The sequence below is a fragment of the Acanthochromis polyacanthus genome, chromosome 19 (assembly GCF_021347895.1).
Source record: "Acanthochromis polyacanthus isolate Apoly-LR-REF ecotype Palm Island chromosome 19, KAUST_Apoly_ChrSc, whole genome shotgun sequence".
NCBI classification, from domain to species: Eukaryota; Metazoa; Chordata; class Actinopteri; family Pomacentridae; genus Acanthochromis; species Acanthochromis polyacanthus.
In genome coordinates this window covers 12,754,777-12,773,912 of record NC_067131.1, presented here as the reverse complement: position 1 = coordinate 12,773,912, position 19,136 = coordinate 12,754,777, and the positions used below count along the sequence as shown (strand labels likewise).

Here is a 19,136-nt window from a genome sequence, read left to right as displayed (position 1 = left end):
CACCAAGGCACGCGATGGAGAACCAGTGATTGAGCTATCTGGGCTGAAAATAATGTCTACTATGAGATAAGTACAGAAAGAAAGTGTGATGGCCTTACTCTGCCTAGAGCAGAGTCTTGCATTTGATACTCTCTATACTCTGAAAAAAATTAAAAATGGTGTATTTATCAGAGTTCTTTACCGAAATCAGGCCCAAATGTGTAAAGATCCCAACAATGCATTGCATTTACCAGAGCTGTTCACCAGTCTGATTATTTCAGCTTCATCCATAGAGGTGCTGAACATGTCTGTGCACAAAGAAGCAGCTCTTTCTGATTCTTCGGCGAGGCTGCCTTCAGGTGCTGGTCGTAAAGCTGCCACACTCAACATATAAAAGGCTACCACAAAACATTAAGGTGAGGATTGTAAATATAAACAGCTATAAAAACAAAACATTTTTGATGAAAGAAATTGGAGGATAAATACTTCAGAAAAAGGTAAAACACTAAAATACAATTAATTAAATCAATGAAACTTATCCACTGCATTAAAATTTAAACAATTTTCCTATTTGTGAGCTATTACAAAACAGATCAGTGATACAAAGTCAACGGCAGTGGCTTAAATCTCCACAAAGTCGGATTTCAAACCCAACATTTCTCCATAAACTAATCACTGGACTGTTTTATCATTTGTAGTGATAATTCCGATCCCCGTGTCGTCTCTGAAGGCAGCGCCAGCCGCCCCCATGTCGCTCATCTTCATACTATATTTGTCCTCCGGTCGCCGCCATTTCTGCCGTATTGTGAACATCTTTCAGCAGCTGGATGCCTTGAATTTGATACATTTAACTAATTAATGTTGAATGTAACGCGTAGTTTTTACCGGCGGGAAACCGTCTCAACCAGACGGACTCAACAATTAGCTGACTTTTACAGAAATTAGCCTCGTTAGCTGAGATAGTAAGTTAACATTTGGAAAGTAGGCGGCTGCCGCGACGCGTTCAGGGTCCTTGTTTCCTGCTGGTAATTACTTGTCACCCCAACGGCTAGTGGCTGTGGAGATGTCGCTACACGGAAAACGGAAAGAAATCTACAAATACGAGGCTCCGTGGACAGTTTATGCCATGAACTGGGCTGTCAGACCGGACAAGCGGTTCCGCCTGGCGCTGGGTAGCTTTGTGGAGGAGTACAATAACAAGGTAACTTCAGGGGTCACGACCTGCTGCTGCTGGTTAATCTGATTACTCATTATTAGATGTTGTGCCCTGCTGTCAAAACCAGCTAAAAGTAAGGGTTCACACCATTTCAATACACTGGTTAATTTAATCTGTTGATACCAGACAAATATCCCTGCTATATATGGCATTTATACATATACAAAGTTTAGATGAATCTGTTAACTTTCAAAAATGTATGCCATTAATGTTTTTGTGATGATTGTCGGGAGCAGTTTGCCCTCATTTGAAAACTAAAGCTTTTATTTTTTGTACCCAGATATGTTTAATGTGGGGAAAGTGAAGCACAGAAAACTGTACATGGACAAATGAATCAATTATTCTAAATTTCTGCTCAAAATATGTTGCTGTTAAATAAATGTTGTGCGTGAAGTGCTTGGTAGCTTTAAAAATATTAATGATATTAATTACAATAACTTTATTTTGCATAGTACCTTCCAAAACACACAGTTACAAAGTGCTTTACAGTGAAAAAAAATAGGATACAACAATACAATTTAAAAAAAAAAAACCCGGTAAGATACCATAAGAACACAGGAAAATGATCATGCAAAGATTGGAAACATATGAAATGATAATGAAGATAAAAGCTCGGTGTGAATACTAGGGATTATCTCCATTTGTGCATCCCTATAATCATCACCGCTGACTGACTAACTGTGCTGTATCCGGCTCAGATCAGTAACACTACACTGGCTCACTCAAGGTGAGTTGTTTTTGTGTCTCCACAGGTTCAGATAGTGGGTCTGGAGGAGGAGAGCGCTGAGTTTCTGTGCCGAAACACCTTCGACCATCCCTACCCCACTACCAAGATCATGTGGATTCCCGACACCAAAGGAGCGTATCCTGACCTGCTGGCCACCAGTGGAGACTATCTGAGGATCTGGAGGGTGAGACAGACTGCAGGGCTCCAGACTAACCTTTTCACTGGTAGCACCGGTGCAACCAGATTTTTTAGTCGCACCTCGCACCTTATCACAGGCAAATCACATCACTTACTGAACGTTTTCTTATCGATAGACACTCAGACTAGGGCGTTCTAATGCCAGATTTGCCCCAGATCAGAGATTTTTTTCTACATGTGGTCTTGTCTTAGCCTAGCTGCGCTAGACCCAGCTCTGACGACGCAAGGGTCTAGTTACCCTCGGTAAGCCTCGAGGCTGGATGCTCCTAAAACTGGCCGACGAATCACCATGAAGTGTAGAGTCAGAAGGCGGGCGTAACTAAGTGATGACAGAGGCGTGACGATTCTGACAGAAACAACCGGAAACAACTAGCCTAGTTGCGCTAGACAACCCACGGCAACGAATTTAATTCTCTGTCAGAGTCGACAACAAAAACAACAACAGTCGTTGAGCTCCATTAGCACCGACTCTGAATAATCTTTGTGTTAACATGTCTGTAATATACTTGAGCTTCACCCATTGACTGTATAAATAAGGCTTCACCGAACTACTGCATCCTCTGATTTCCGGCGCTCTAGGAACTACGTCAGCCTGTTCGTTGCGCTGATTGGTTGTATACCTACCCAATTGCTGCAGAGTGATTTGATAGACAACCTTTTAGCCCGCCTCCCTCCCTGCTGAGGGTAACTAGACCCTTGCGTCGTAAGAGCTGGGTCTAGCGTGGCTAGGCTAGTCTTGTCTATGAGCGGCCGATGTAGGCGTGCTCCGTATTTCACGAGAGCACCACATTTTTAAATACCACAGTACACCAAAGTTAAATATTTTGTTTGATGAATGCTTGGATCCAGATATTTTTTGGCAAACAGAAAGTTCTATTTTGAGTTGCCTTTTTAAAAATCATGTGTTTTCCATTGCCAAGTATCTATGTAAAGCCTGGGATAGAAGGCAAAGGTTGTTGTATCCAGTCTAATATGATTCTTGTTTATAAGTTGTGGTCTGCAGCCACATTATGTATTTTTTGTTAGTGTCTTATAAGCCCATGTGGGCTGGGCACAATTGTGCATGACACTTTAATAAAATCAAATCAATCAATCAATCAATCAATATAAAAGTACTACTTTCCACCACTGTGGTGAACACAATAACTGCCTGTACCAGTTAGAGCGACACCAATACAGCTTAATGTCTAAACACTGGAAAAAATGCTCCTATCAAAACAAGAAAAAAAACTTATTTCAAAGAACTTTTACCATGAACTAAGTGAAAAAATCTGCCAATAGAACAAGTGAAAAATGCCCTGGTAAGATTTCTTGAAATAAGATATGATATTTAGAATATTGACATTTTAAAATTAGCTGGGAAAACTTATTTTAAGCTTTATTTTACCAGGATTGTCAAGCTTAGGTATCTTAGCCCTCCTGTTGTCTTCGGCAACAAAAAATATTGTTCCCTTTTTGAAAAAAATCCAAAAATTCATCAAAAAATTCCCCAAATTTATAAAAAATTTGTGAAATCTTCAGGAAGAGAATTTCTTAGAAGTTTCACTTGAAAGTTTTATTTTTAAGCAAAAAAAAAAAAATCCCCAAATTTGGCAAGAAATAAAAATAAAAAAAGAAAATTGTAAATATTTTCAAGAAATGAATAAAAATCTTCCAAAAAAATCCTAAAAATATCTAAGGTGATTACATACACACGTGGACAAAATTGTTGGTACCCCTCAGTTAAAGAAGGAAAAACCCACAATTCTCACTGAAATCACTTGAAACTCACAAAAGTAACAATAAATAAAAATTTATTGAAAATTAAATAATCAAAAACAGCCATTACTTTTGAATTAAAACTTCTAATATTTTCTTTAGGAACATTCAGAAAAAAGTCCAGCGAATTTCGCTGGATTTTGGTTGATTTTTTTCCAAATGTTCTTAAAGAAACATTTTTTTGACATTTCTTATATTCCATCAAAAAATATTCAACAGTTTCCCAAAAAATGTTGAAATGTGCAAGTTTTTAAAAATATTTTTCCACATTTTCAAACTTTTAAATCTATCAATTTGACCCACAGGACGACAGGAGGTTTTAGACAAGATAATTTCAAGATTCTTTGACTTAAAACAAGTCCCTCCATCTTGCTGAAATGTCACTTGTTAAGATAATTTATCTTAAATCAAGTGGGATGAAACATTTCGACTAAAAATAAGACAAATAGAATTAGTAAGATTTTGAGTTTTTGTAGTGCACCGCTGGCAACAAAAGTGAGTACACCTCTAAGTGAAAATGTCCAAATTGGACAGGTGGATGTCCTGAGCAAAACAAAGATATACCTTGTAGCAGCAGTTCCAAATTTTAATTTGCTGTGAGTTCCCAAGCTGATCATATATAATAAGTTTTTTACTAAATACTGTCTGTAATGAACTTTTGTGGTCATTTCCTCCATATAGTAGTTGGAATAGTTGTTATCCATCCCAACTACTAGGAGGAGGAGATGACAAACAAAAGCTTAATATGAATAAAAGGATAATGCAAACTTGACATAAAGACCAACAGAGACATGAGAATGGCTTTTGAGAATTTCCTCCACTCATTCTCATGGGTGTGAAAGTTTTCTCAATTCTCAAATGCCGCCAAAATATTTTGAGAGAACTCAATTGTGGGTGTAAAGTAACAAATAAGTCAACTTAATCTGAGATGACCGACTCACTGACCTACCCATAAACATGTAACACCTGGATAGTCGTGAAACATTCTATTAATTAAACTATATATTTCACTGTAACTCTGAGCACCATCCACTCTAGAAGGCAATGTTTGAAAAATAAATACAAATAAGAAAATAACACAACTGTTTGCATCGACCTTTCAGAGTTCTTTAATTGTTAGAACTGCATGAAGTGAATTGTCTGTTGAACAACAACAAAAAGTAATTTACAGTCTTCTGAAATGGTTACACTGGTTATTCTCATTCATTTCTTTCCAGTTTTTTTTTTAAAACAAGGATTAAATTACATAATCCTGGCCACGTATGATAACTACAATGAACAGTTTTGCCACCAGCTTTCTCATTCCTCACTCTTGATTTGTTACTCCGTCTCTGTAACCTTGAATATGTTTCTAGTTTTTCTTCCAAATTCAAGAAAACTCATCCTGGTGAACGTAATCTAAACACACGTTTCTACTGGCAGGTGGGTGATGCAGAGACCCGCCTGGAGTGTCTGCTCAACAACAACAAGAATTCAGACTTCTGTGCACCGCTCACATCGTTTGACTGGAACGAGGTGGATCCAAACTTGTTAGGTAATGTTATCGACTTGGTTCATATCATAAACTCACTTGAAGTCATGATTTGAAAATCTGAGCTGGCCTGTGTGTGTGTGTGTGTGTGTGTTTTCTGCTCAGGTACTTCCAGTATTGACACCACCTGTACGGTCTGGGGGCTGGAGACTGGACAGGTGCTGGGGAGGGTCAACTTAGTGTCGGGTCATGTCAGGACGCAGCTCATCGCTCATGATAAAGAGGTAAATGTTGCCTCCAGGAAGTTTTTTTTAACCACTGTGTGTCGTCAAAAGTGAGCTTTGGAACACACTCATGTCCCAGCTGATCAGAGCTCGCCGTCTGTTTGCGTTACAGGTGTATGACATCTCTTTCAGTCGAGCGGGCGGAGGCAGGGATATGTTCGCCTCGGTGGGAGCAGACGGTTCGGTCCGTATGTTTGACCTCCGTCACCTCGAGCACAGCACCATCATCTATGAAGACCCGCAGCACCACCCTCTGCTCCGACTCTGCTGGAACAAGCAGGACCCCAACTACCTGGCTACCATGGCGATGGACAGCGTGGAGGTTAGTGCTGCTCCATCTGCGGACCGATGCTGTGAAGCCGCACCATGGAAATTATGTGTTGATAAGATATGTTGTATTTTCGGGCTGATACGATTATTAGTCAGTTATGATCATTTTTAGCATTTGTGTCAAAATGTATTTTAACACAAACTCCAACACAAAGCTTAGTTGAAATGTCTTCATTTAGGCTTTATATATGTTTGATTACAAGCGAGGTTTTCAGAAATATTCCTTCTTTGTTGATAGACTGTTATCAGGGTTTCTGCAGGGCATTAAAAAGCATTATAGTCATTAAGTTGATTTTTGTGAAATTTAAGGCCTTAAGTGGCGTTAAAAATCATTAAATTTGATTCTCAGTGGCGCTAAAAATTCTTTCTGCAGTTCTCAAGAAAATATTTGACATTAATGATATATAATTATAGACTGCGATTAGTCAGATATGTGCCGAACCATTGGGATAATTGTTCCAGCTGGTTGGGTACAATTGCCAAAAACTGCATGTTTTTAACCCTGGTGTTGTCCTGCAGGTCAAATTGACCCGTTTTAAAGTTTGAAAATGTGGAAAAAAGTATTTTTTCACAGTGAAATTTCTGATGTCAACATTTTCAAATTTTTGGTAAATTGCTGAACATTTCTTGGTGGAAAAAAAGAAACTCTAAAAATAATGTTTCTTTAAGAACATTCACCAAAAATCTTCCAAAATCCAGCGAATTTTTTTGTGAATGTTCTTAAAGAAAATATTAGAAGTTTTACTGATACATATGAAATCACTTTAGGTATTTTTAGGATTGTTTTGGGAGATTTTTACTCTTTTATATTGTAAAGCTAAAAATGTAAGGTGCTTTAAAGTCAGTGTAAACTATGTGGATGTCAAACATTTGCTATCATGTTGTATCATGAAAAATCATAATGATTTGTTTGAAATTTGCGTCTTTTAAGTGGGCTTCTTTGAATGCTGAATTAAAGACAAGAAATTTAGTTTTTTCAAAGGGAGAATTGATAATACTCTTCACCCAGTCGTGATCAATATTTTGCCTCGTTATCCAGTTTCATTTATCGGCTGTTAATATCGGTATATTTGTTTCTCTGTATCCTCAGGTGGTGATCTTAGATGTGCGTGTGCCCTGCACTCCAGTGGCTCGACTCCACAACCACAGGGCCTGTGTCAATGGAATCACCTGGGCACCACACTCGTCCTGTCATATCTGTACTGCAGGTGTGCAGGCTTTTAAAAAAAAAATACACACAAAGCAAGCTTTATTTGAATATAACAGTGAAGAGAGAAGGGTGGGGAAAGACAGCAGGAGAATGACGAGTCGTTCAGGTCTGTTCTGTCTGGGAATCGATCAGTCTTAAAGGCATTTTGTATTGGGTCGCCCCAGATGTTCAGCATACTGACAAAACAACAAGATTCTAGTCTGTTGATTGAGAGCCTTGATGGAAAAATGTCGTGTCGTGTTGAAGAATGTAAGGAGCCTAAACATCATTGCAGTATCTGACAATGAGCACAAGAGGGAGGCCTTTATCAGCTGCACATGAACTCAGCATGTAGCAATAAATGCACAAGTTTGGAGTAAAACTGATGGAGATTGATGAATGCTGAAAGCTGTTTCAACTATAAATGTTCACACGTAGAGCTTTAAATATTTGACGATCATCTTTTCTGTTTTTTCTGAAGTCTATTATACCGGATGCCCCTAAAGGCTGGACATGTAGAAAATCTCATAAACTGTCATTCTTTTTGGCTCTACAGATAAAATATGGATATTATGTTAAATAAATATTTGATTGATTGTCAAGTATATATTGAATTCAATATATTAACCCTCGTGTTGTCCTGCAGGTCAAATCTGACTCGTTTTAAAGTTTGAACATGTGGGAAAAAAAATATTTTCACAGTGAAACTTCTGATGTCCACATTTTCAACATTTCTGGGAAATCTTTAAACATTTTTTGGTGGAAAAAAAGCAATCTTAAAAATGTTTCTTCAGAACATAAAAAAAAAAATCAACCAAAATCCAGCAAATTTCGCTGGATTTTGGTTGATTTTTATGTGAAATTTCCTGAAGAAAATATTAGGAGTTTTATTGATATATAAGTAATCACTTAGATATTTTTAGGATTTTTTTGGAAGATTTTTACTCATTTTTTGAAAATATTTACAAGAATTTTCTTGCCAAATTTGGGCGAATTTTGTTTAAAAAAAAATAAAACTTTTAAGGGAAACTTTTAAGGAATTATTGGAATTTTCTTCCTGAAGGTTTTGGAAATTTTCAGAAATTTTGGGAATTTTTTTGATGAATTTTGGGATTTTTTTCAGACAAGGAAACAATATTTTTTGGTGCTCAGAAATTAAGACAACAGGTGGATTAAAAAAAGTCATATATTGAATAAAATGCTGTTAAAAATTCCATTTCTTGAAAACATGTGTTTTTATCTATGTGTCCAGACTTTAGGGACACCCTGTAGTTGAGCAGAAGAACTTGTTAGACCTGTGTGAAATTAACCTGCAGGGAAAAAGATCACATTGAACAAAAGCCACAACTTCTGATAACAGAACTGATCCCAGTTATGAGATTTTGATGACAGATGAACAATCACATCAGATGTGGTAATTAGTCTCAGCAGAATATGCAATGCAGAAAAACAGATGAATTTTAGAGGTCATGTTGTGGCAAAAGAGATACGATCATCTAGACTGGAGCAGTTCTGCCACTTTGTCATATGTGTAATCTAGTGTATAATGACACAGCTCAGTAAACAGTTTGCACTATGCACTGATCCAGTAGCAGAGTGCACTGGTGTATTGCAGATATTTTGTAGTTTACTTGTTTCCCCTGGTCATAGCTTGATGGTCACCTGTCCAGCCGGTTGAAATAGTTTTTTACCAGACTGAGAAAAGGAAAATGTTGTGTTTAGCAGCACTGTATTCTTCCTGTCTAAATAAGATAAATCTAATCAATCCACATCCCCTCCTCTCTGTCTAGCGGACGACCACCAGGCTCTAATCTGGGACATCCAGCAGATGCCGCGAGCCATCGAGGACCCCATACTGGCCTACACAGCCGAGGGAGAGATCAATAACGTCCAGTGGGCTTCCACCCAGCCTGACTGGATCGCTATCTGCTACAACAACTGCCTGGAAATCCTCAGAGTCTGAGCTGCGGTTGACCGAAATGAGCCGTAAAACAACTCAAAAACATTCTCAGTGGGATTTACAAGCTGACTTTGTTGAAAGAAATTGTTCGTTTATGAAGGAAAGAACAGCATCAACTCCCGCTGGCTTTGTTGTGACGCAAGTGATGTGTTTGAATAATGAGGATGGCACTTCTAAAATGAGGAAAGCAACATTAGACTTTGAGATGCAAAATGGCTGTGATTAGAAAGCTGCAAGAAGCAGACAAAACAACTCTCAAATAACCAGAAGACTGTTAAATCTGTTGTCATGTACAGACACAAAACAAGTCAATAACGCTCTTTATTTTAGTATGTTGCTTTATTGACAAATAAGCCGGTCAGTTACAAGCTTTTTATAGACGAAATGGTGCATTTTGTTTTCTAGTGAACGCCATTATGTTATTCGCTTATGTTCTAATGCGGCAAAACTGCAGTTTAGTCGTATTAAAAAGGGGATTGAATGTGATTGATGTGGATTTAAGTCTTTAAATTGTTCTTTTATTCAATTCAATGTCCCATTTCCAGTTCAATTCAATATCCATCTTCTATAGATTTTTTTGATCCTCTTTGGAGTCGTGGATGACTGGATTCTATCCCAGCTAATTTAAGAAGAAGGCATGGGACATCGTGGACAGATAATCAGTCTGTCACAGGGCTACACATACAGACAAACAGTCACACTCACATTCACACCTACGGACAATTTAGGATCACCGATTAACCTCAGCATGTCTTTGGACTGTAGGAGGAAGCTGGAGAACCCAGGGAAGCCCACGTATGCACAGGGAGAACATGCAAACTCCATGCAGAAAGATCCCAGACCCAGGCCAAGGCACAAATCCGGGATCTTCTAGCTGTGAGGTGACAGTGCCAACCACTATCAACTCACCCTGTGCAGCCCTCAATCCAATGTCATTTTTGAAATTAAAAAAACAAACATCTGTTGTGACGCTTGTGCAACACTTTAATGTAAATAGCTTGTATTAATAGACCATAATACGGATTGCTGTCATTTCTGCACCAGTAATTTTATTCATGGCAACATTAATTCATTTTATACAGAGATAAAAAGTCCCTCACAGATTAAATTATAACACAGAAGTTTTACATTTTGACAACAGTTTAAATTATTTCACTGAGAGGTGACTCAATAACACATTGATAATAATCTATAGTACAGATTTACAGTCAGAAATGTGTATTCTTCCAGTCACTGTGACATACTGAGCAAACACTGAAGTACATCATTCGTGACGTCTGTTGGATAGAAAATGTAGTTCAGATGTTGGATTGCGAATGCTGAGAGTCCTGTTGTGATGCCAGGATTGGGACTGGAAATATAAGACGCATTGATGAACAGGAAGGGGTCATATCTGATGCAACTATTTCATTTTGGGGCTCATAAATTCAGTCCTTCATAGATTTATTTGTACATATTGTCAGTCACCCAGTGAGTAACAAATATAGTAAAGAAATGCCTGAGATATGTTGGCGGTAATTGAGAAAAATGTACCAAATTTAGTGTGTTTTAATTTAAAGATGTTTTTGTGATCTGAACAAAGAAAAGATTATCTGTGTCAGTCAGGCTCTGGTGTTTGGGTTGGATCTCTGTTCTGGTTTGGGGGAGAAATCAAGATTTAAACAGGATCAGGAAGAACAGGGTTGGAAAGTTAGTGTGCTGGTATGCAACAAAAAATGTGAAACAATGTGTAAAGAAAAATACGGAGTTCCATGCACATAAATTACACTTTAGTCCATTAAAAGTATGATAACTGTTTGATACATTTAACGGAGTGTGTTTTCAAGTAATATTCTGGAGGTGAGATCTTCGGAGGGGCGGTGTGTAATGGAAATCTCTGTTGATCAGCACTATCTGATTTTTAGACACTACTTGCAGCCCATGTGTGTAATGATAGTTGAGTCTTTGCTGACTAAAAGGTGAACTCCTTCCAAAAGTCTTTGAGTAGCCAAGAATTACTTCTATGAAAGTCATGTTGTCCATCAGATTACAGGCAGCACAGGATCTGAGAGGTGTTTTTGGATCTCAGCCAGTCCTGAGGTGATGTCCAGATTTCCTGGCAGCGAGGGGTAGCGGAGGTTCCCACAAGGCCTGGAGTCGGCCATGAGTGAGGCCTTGACTGATGGCTGGGGCAGCTGAGGAACTAACCCTGGATGGGTGTCAGTTTCGGGGGTGACTGTCATGAACATGGTGTCATCGGACACAACAGTCGCATGGATGCCGCTGGACAGGGACTCCTGGGACTTCTTGGTGAATTTAAAGTCAGTCTGGTCTGAGCTCTGAAGTAAAGCGATCACAGAGGTTAAGACTTTAGTTTCATTTCTCTTTATGTTTGACCAAATTTTGACGCGCTTCTTGGTGTGATTCTGTACCTGTGTAGGTGCCCGGCTGTCCATCTGGATGGGAGACATGGGATACATGCTGTGTAACACCGGAGTTCCAGTCCCATACAGACCAGGTGAATCAGTAGAGAGGGTAGTTGATGATACAGTGCTATAAGCTGGAGGTACAGGAGTGTTCTGCCTCTGGAGGAGCTGCAGAATAACGTTGATGTCGGCCGTCATGCGAGTCTCCAGTCTGGGGAAGTTAGAGAGATTTTAGAGATGAGCAGAGAGATTTTTATACAACACCACTCTCAAAGAATCTATGTTTGATACCTGACAATGGTATTTATTAGCAATGAAAGCATGTAAGTTTATCTGTAAAAGCCATATTTAAAATTACATGGCAGGGTGACTGGCCTTGTTTGAAGTCTTTAGTTTTAGTTCCTTTTTAAAAATATCAGCTTTGACATGACTTCACCTGTAAAAAGAAATATTCTGCTGCATTACCTCAGTGAAACCTTACAACTATCCACCACAGGGTAATAAACGTCCCTACTCCTGTTACATCCCTATACTTAAACATACCTCATTATATGTCAGGTGTAAAAGTAAGAATCACAGGCACTTGTTATTTTCTTAAAAGCAGCTGAGATTAGTTGCACCTGTTGAGCTGTGAATGCAGAACTTCAAGTCGAGACTCGAGCTCGCTGGGCCTTTCTTCTGTGAACGGCGGTGGGTGGTATGAGTTGTGGACAGAGGAAGATCGCCAGGCGCAACTGGAAAACTGTGGTGACTGTTGGTCAGGCCAGTATCGATACATTCCCGGCACATTCAAAGAGGAAGCTGAGGAGAATATAAAGGCAAGAAAAGGCACCTTTTCAAAAAAAATCACGTTTATTTTTTGTATTTGAATCTCTGTTTGGTTTCTTTAACATTCAACTCCACTTTAAAACATCAGCAGCAGCATTTCATCATACTACTTTTCAAAACAAAAACTGGGGCAATTATGCCTATGTGTCATTCCAGGACAAACTTCAAACAAGACCCATTTCCGTTTACCTTGGTGGCCCCGGTCCAGTACTGCATCCCTCACTACCGAGGTGCCACTTGGCGACAGCAGCTGCACTACAGAGGGAGAATAGCCCCGTCTGGCATCTTCTGGAGGGTAAAGCTCTACTTTGGCACTGTGGCAAAAAGACTTGTCCATGTCCTCACTTGACTGGGAACACATGGAGCCACAGCTGCAGCGGTCCTCCCAGCGGGCCTGAGCAGGTGAGTGATGGAAGGATTGGAGCGGGTACGAGTCTTCGTGATCAATTCCATCTGTTCATGGGAAACATTTTAGTCAATCAGTCACAGAATGTTTTCTACCAGGGAGGCAGAGAGTGTCTGGTATTTCTAAAACCGCTTAAGAAAAAATAGACTCTGGTTTTTATGATTATTTCTTGAGCACAGACTGTATTTAAGAGATAGACGAAGTCTCCAGATGCATTAAAACTGCATTCTTTATAATGTCCAGAGGGGGCAACTCTTCTGGTTGAAAAAAGAAATCCATTTGTATAGGAGTCTATTAAAAAATGGAAGTACTTCTCACTTGATCTGCTTCTTCAGTAAACATTTTTCCATTCCATGTATCGTCTCAATTGCTAGTTTCCAAACTTTTTAAACACAGCATATGTTCATTTTGTAAATTATGGCCCCATTTATCGTAGAATATACATTTTAGGGCACAGCGGCTTACAATCTGCTATTCTATCACTATGCAGTTGTCTTTGAGTTCTCTGTCAGAACCTCCCCTCGTTTGCTACATCTGACTTCAAAGGAGCAAAATGGGGATTGCCAAATTTCAAACTTGAGGCTTTAAAGTAGTAGTCCACAAACAAATAATTGATGTCATAGTGGCTATGTCTATTTAATATCTACAGTCAATGTTCTTAAGTCTGTATTTCCACTTGCTTAAGGTTCAGAAACAATTTAATCCCTGGAAGTCTCAGCATAAAACAAAGATGTGGGATTTTAAAACGCGGATGTAAATGACCCTTAGTCTGTTCTGTTAACCGTTTCTCACTTCAGGTTTTGTAGTTGCTTCTCTCAACCCTTAGGACCCTTAGGACTTTCTGTGCATTCAAAGATATGCTTGTATATGAGATCTAACAAACAACAAACGTATATCAGTAGCCGTGATATCTCACCTGGCCTAATCCTGCAGTCCATGGAGTCCATTCTGTGTCGCGGTTTGTGGCGATATCCACAGTCATCACCAGAATCATCAGTTGTTATAACTGGTGGTACTTGATCAGCCTGATGATCAATTATAAAAAAAAAACATGTTCTTCATATAACTAAAATGACAGCATATCACAACAAATTTAACATTAAGTGCTAAAAATACTGTGTTCTTTGCAACTAATGTCTCAATGTACATCTCTCAGGTCAAACATGATCTCCAGGTTGCTCCAAAAGTTGTCTGCAAAGCTCGGGTAGATGTCCAGGACATCAAGCAGGTCGTCCCTCAGGATTCGGTGCAGGTCACAGTAGGTGATGGTGAGTACATCTGCATTGGACTTCCCTGGCTCATCATATAGATGGATAAGCTCACCAAAGATGTCGTTATTTTCTGCAAGAGAATGAAATTTTTTAATGCGAGTAGATGCTTTTTAAAGATTGGATCTGGCACCTTTTTGAGACCCCGACTGTTCGATTCTATGATTCGATTGCTCTACCTAATATGGCCACAACCACATCATCCCTGATGACTTGGATGGAACCACGTGAGATGAAGAAGAGGGAGTCCAGGATGTCTCCATAGTGGATTAGAGTGTCTCCTGGAGGAGCGTGGACTGTCTTGAACCTCATACTTAAGGCACGCAGACAGGCTTGGCTGCCTCCGCGGAAAGCTTTGCAGTTTTGCAGCAGGGATCGATTCAAGTGCAAACAGATGTCTGCCTGCAGAGACTCAGGGAATCCCTTCAACACCTGAAGAAGGGACCACAAATCCAGTGACCATTAGAGATTAGATGTAAAACAGGAACACTGAACAACCATGTTACAGGTAGAAGAACAGTTTTATTACGCACAGCATTCATGTTAATGCCATTTGTGTAGGACCAGGCATGCTGAAAGTACTCTTCCAGCCGTTGGCGCAGACTACCAGGGATTTGGTGGAAGCGGATGAACTCTTTCACTCGTAGCATTTGGGTGTGATAGCGGGTCGTACCGGAGTACAGTCGCTGGATGATGGCAGATACATTCCCAAATATGCTGGCATACATTAGAGCTGACAGAAGCAAAACAGGACAGAAGATACAGGTTATCCTGTCATTACAGGTGTAATATCTGCTCCAAAGGACATTTTGACTACCGCTTGAATTGTAGTTTTGTCTATTTCGGATCTGTAACAATATTATTGTGGAGGCTCAAAAGCAATTTAATGAAAATAGTCTGAGTTTTGTTAGAAGAACACACAAGGATCTTTTCATTTTTTCTGACTCCAAATTTATATTTTTGGGAAGAAAATAGCCTCACATACAATAATCAAAAACATTCCCTGATCGTATAGGAAAGTTAAGGTTAGGATATACCATTTTAAATTTTATTTCCAGATGTAAAGTTCATTTTGCCTCCACAATAATGTCCATACAGTCTCTACCAGTATTAGTTAACTCACATCCAATGACCATGACGCAGATGGAGAAGATCTTTTCAGAGTTGGTGTTGGGAGAGACGTTCCCGAACCCGACGCTGGTCAGACTGCTCAGGGTGAAGTACAGAGCAGTGACGTACTTGTCTTTGACCGACGGACCTGATGTGGAGTCGCTGTCGTTGTACGTTTTTCCTAGTTGTTCGGCCAAGTTGTCCAGCCAACCAGTCTCCGTGTACGGCCTCTCAACAAAGCCGATGGCATACCAAATGCAGGCCAGCCAATGGGCGATGAGCACAAAGGTGCACATGAGCAGGAAGAGGACGGCAGCACCATATTCTGAATATCGGTCCAGTTTTCTTGCCACACGGACCAATCGCAGAAGGCGAGCTGTTTTCAGTAGGCTTGTCAAAGTGGCCATCTTTGGTTTCCATTGACAACAGGGAAGAATATATTAGTAAAAAACATTTTACAAGTTTATACACTTTGAGGACCAGTGTGTAGCATTTAGTGGGATTTATAGGCAGAAATGAAATATAGTATTTATAATTCTCTTTATATTAATGAATAATCATCTGTAGCCTAAAAATAGTTTTCATTAGCTTAGAATGAGGCCTTAATATTTACACTGAAAGCAGGTCCTTTTTCAGAGGTATATTTCTTCATTGTAAAGAGTCAAACTGTAAAAAACCATATTTTCTCCTACTAGCTTGGAAAGGTCGAGTTGGTTGTTCAGTTGTCTGCAATCTGCAACTCCACCACTAGATGCCACTAAATTGTTAACACTGGTCCTTTAAGTTAAATATAGGATGATCTCTCATCTAACTTTAATATGTTTTCTTAAAAATTTAATACAACAAAATTTGCAAGAAATTTCTTACCTCATCAGAGCCAGATCTGAAAATGAGAAGGTCAAAAGGGACTGCTGCAAACAGATCGATGGGGAACCAGCCTTTGATATAGTGCTTGGCTATCCGGCTCGGCTGTGTGACGACCTCATCGTTGTGGTCCACGTAGGTTGTTCGAAGGTTGATGACTATATCCACTATAAAGAGCACGTCCACCAAAAGGTCCGCCACGTTTAGGGGGTTACACGTGTAGCCACAACTCCTTTGACGTAAATCCCTGTGTTTGTCCAGGAGGAAGGTGGCCGAGTAAGGAGTGAAAACCGCCGTGTAGAGGACCAGCAGCAGAATAATCCAGTCCCAAAAAGCCTTGAAGGGGCTGTAGTGAAGCAAGATCCACCATGTTGTCTCTGGCACCTCCAGTTTGTATTCAGGCAGCACATCAGACTCCAAAGACAGTACCTGAACATAAAGAATGCATCAGTATGCAACATTGCTTCACTTGTTCCATGAAGAAATCTGAACAGTTAATGTGCAATGGATTCCATTATTTGAATGCATTTGGGGGAAACAACAAAGAGCAGCAAACCAAGTGCATTCTTCTAAACAAGCATTTTTTGAAACTAATGAACAGACCTTTCTAGAAGACGTACTGCTACATGCTTTGGCTTTGCAACCTTGTAAGTCCAACAAATCCTTAAGCATCCTGTCATTGGTAACTCTCAGCAGGCTTGATTGAAGTCCAGATAGTACAATTAAAAATCCGAGACAAAGCTAAAGCCACAGTGTCCCATAATCAAGGCTGCAGAGGTTTAACTGAGTGCATGATAGTGGTGAGCTGGAGGGCTGAGTTCATGTTCTGCCTCTGTCATCGGATTCTCTCTGGTCTGATGCCAAATAAATATTTGCTGCATGAAAAATCTCACCAGTCATGCAGATAAACAGATATTATCTATCAGACAAATTATCAGACAGGAAACAGAAAGTGACTCCATGCAAGGTCGCAAACTCTTCATGTGCATTTGTTTTATATCCACCACCAGCCGAGGCAGTGATGCAGAATACTGAGCCTCAGGGGCTCCAGCAGTAACAACAGAATTGAATCTGAATTGAAGTGCGGCTCAATCTAAATTCATTTTTCACACCCATAAGGAAAACATGCAGCCACCAACCAGCTACTGATTTTTCCACCAGTGGGTTAATTAACCGCGGTCGTTCATCGCGGCACCAGTCTGGGAGCCTCTTTATTTCTTTGTAATCACAACACTGCGGGCTCTGTAATGACGGACTGAACCTGACTGGTGGTAAGCGAATCACAAATTTGGTGCTGAATGAGCGAGTTCATTCACTCTGGGCTCCATAACAGGACCTTCGTGGCTCTCACACAGCCACAGAGACGGAGCCCATGTGACGTCCTCGGCCCCTCGTACCTGTGTGACCTTCTCTGTGACATTCTGAGGGCGATCCTTCACCTTGGAGGGACTGAGCATGTCCATCCTCGGGGTCGGAGGCGAACGGCATTCAGGGTTTCTGATGGCTGGCCCTCCACTCTTCATTAGGTCCGAATCAGACATGAAGCTCTGCTGACGTACAGATGATTGGACATCACATTTTTGGTCGTATTTGAACCAAAGATTTTTTTTGCAAGCTTCTATTTTGGAATATCTTCTTTTAATTTGTACTTTCTGGAAAGACATTCAACTTTCTACAACTCTGACTCCAATTGCAGTCTTCAGAATGTGGAAAATCAAAACTTGCATGCAAAACATCTACAGGATGTTTAATACTTCCTGCTCCTTTTTAACAAATTCCTCTGTTCTCTGATTTCCCAGGATGCCCGTCTAGCTGTCCCCCTCCCAAACTTCTCTACAATCAAATACTAGATATTGTCAATACTTCACTCACGAGTGCATCGGGAATGCAGCAGAAAATCTCAGCAGTAGATTAAATCGTCAATCAAGGACTGCTGAAAATGAAAAAACCCAACATACCTGATTTGAAACAGAAAGTCAGATCCTTGTTGTCCGCTAATCCATCGTTCAGATAGCCATTCGTCAAAACACTTTCTGGACAAGTGTGTTGGAATCATTCACACTTCACATTTTACACATCGCATCCCAGCAAAACAAATGATCTGTGTTTGTTTGTCGCTGTGTGGTTGCAGATGTCAGTGCTGAAGTCTCCACTGTGGTTCAGAACGGACTACTGGGCTGCAGCTCGCATGTGGCCGCGTAACATCAGAAACCAATCAATGCCATGCTATAGCTGAGAGGAACTGGCAGCAAGATCGATGTGGATCATTGGTAAAAAGAAAACTGGCCCAGAGTCACTATACTGGACTTCCCTGCTAATGTCAAATTGTCATTTCAGTGTTCTCGTAAGTGGTTTATTTTGAAAGAATCAACTGAAAACATAGCTGTGACATACAGTTGTGCTCATAAGTTTACATACCCTGGCAGAATTTGTAAAATGTGCTCCATTCTTTAATGAAAACATAAATGATCAGAGCAAATACAATTGCATGACAATAAATAGCTTTGTCGGAACACCAGCCATAAATGAAAGAAAAATGTTTCCATTAACAAACATATTTGCTGAAAAATAAAGGACAATATTTCACGAATTTGGTCAGGGTATGTAAACTTATGAGCACAACTGTACATGATGCTGTGGTGAAAAAACAAAGTCAGTCGCCTAATGTATGGCAGCCGCTCAGTATGTTGCATGCATACTGTTAATGTGGGGCTTTATTGACTGCAGTGTTGACACTATGCTGACATAGAGGGGTAATGACCTGTGATGGCATTGGCTCAAAATGTCCTTCAGTTGTAACCTTTCATCATCTGTAATCCTTTTATCTTTAAAATATTAAAATACACACTACCGGTCAAAAGTGTGGACACAGCTCATTCAATGGTTTTTATTTATTTTATACATTATAGATTAATATTAAAGACATCAAAGCTATAAAAGAATACATATGGAATTATGATGTAAACAAAAAAGTGTTCATCTTCAGTATAGAAGGTGTCCAAATTTTTGACTGGTAGTGTACATCATTTTCCATTTCATTCGTAAAGTTTTGCTTCAACACTTGTGATGAAGAGGGAGTTTACAAAGCCAGATTCTGTTGTGAGAAAAAGAAGTCTTTCTCCAGGGTTTTACCTTCTTCTGCT

At 39.7% G+C, this 19,136-nt stretch overlaps 2 protein-coding genes across 2 annotated transcripts; one reads left to right on the top strand and one right to left on the bottom strand.

Annotated features, from left to right (window-relative positions):
• Positions 1 to 732: 732 nt before the first annotated feature.
• LOC110955429 (DDB1- and CUL4-associated factor 7-like) lies at positions 733 to 10,081 on the top strand. The gene is made up of 7 exons (XM_022200425.2): positions 733 to 1,180; positions 1,948 to 2,106; positions 5,301 to 5,412; positions 5,515 to 5,633; positions 5,746 to 5,955; positions 7,054 to 7,171; positions 8,943 to 10,081. The coding sequence occupies exons 1-7, from the start codon at positions 1,043 to 1,045 to the stop codon at positions 9,113 to 9,115; spliced, it is 1,029 nt and encodes a 342-aa protein (XP_022056117.2). The 5' UTR covers positions 733 to 1,042; the 3' UTR covers positions 9,116 to 10,081.
• Positions 10,082 to 10,795: 714 nt separating this feature from the next.
• Positions 10,796 to 18,111, bottom strand: kcnh6b (potassium voltage-gated channel, subfamily H (eag-related), member 6b). Its single transcript, XM_051939629.1, has 11 exons — positions 17,391 to 18,111; positions 15,997 to 16,422; positions 15,143 to 15,536; positions 14,553 to 14,752; positions 14,199 to 14,451; positions 13,899 to 14,092; positions 13,668 to 13,776; positions 12,535 to 12,798; positions 12,138 to 12,318; positions 11,524 to 11,728; positions 10,796 to 11,430 (listed from the first exon to the last, which is right to left on the bottom strand). The coding sequence occupies exons 1-11, from the start codon at positions 17,655 to 17,657 to the stop codon at positions 11,134 to 11,136; spliced, it is 2,790 nt and encodes a 929-aa protein (XP_051795589.1). The 5' UTR covers positions 17,658 to 18,111; the 3' UTR covers positions 10,796 to 11,133.
• Positions 18,112 to 19,136: the final 1,025 nt, after the last annotated feature.

Bases quoted from the DNA above. Each gene is read 5' to 3' on its own strand.
- kcnh6b (XM_051939629.1), bottom strand. From the start codon at position 17,657: ATGTCTTTCCAGAAAGTACAAATTAAAAGAAGATATTCCAAAATAGAA. The intron at 12,799-13,667 runs GTGAGATATCAC...TCCCATGAACAG, and splicing joins GGACTGCAGGATTAGGCCAG to ATGGAATTGATCACGAAGAC. The intron at 11,431-11,523 runs GTACAGAATCAC...GCTTTACTTCAG, and splicing joins ACAGCCGGGCACCTACACAG to AGCTCAGACCAGACTGACTT.
- LOC110955429 (XM_022200425.2), top strand. From the start codon at position 1,043: ATGTCGCTACACGGAAAACGGAAAGAAATCTACAAATACGAGGCTCCG. The intron at 5,634-5,745 runs GTAAATGTTGCC...TTTGCGTTACAG, and splicing joins TCATCGCTCATGATAAAGAG to GTGTATGACATCTCTTTCAG. The intron at 5,956-7,053 runs GTTAGTGCTGCT...CTGTATCCTCAG, and splicing joins TGGCGATGGACAGCGTGGAG to GTGGTGATCTTAGATGTGCG.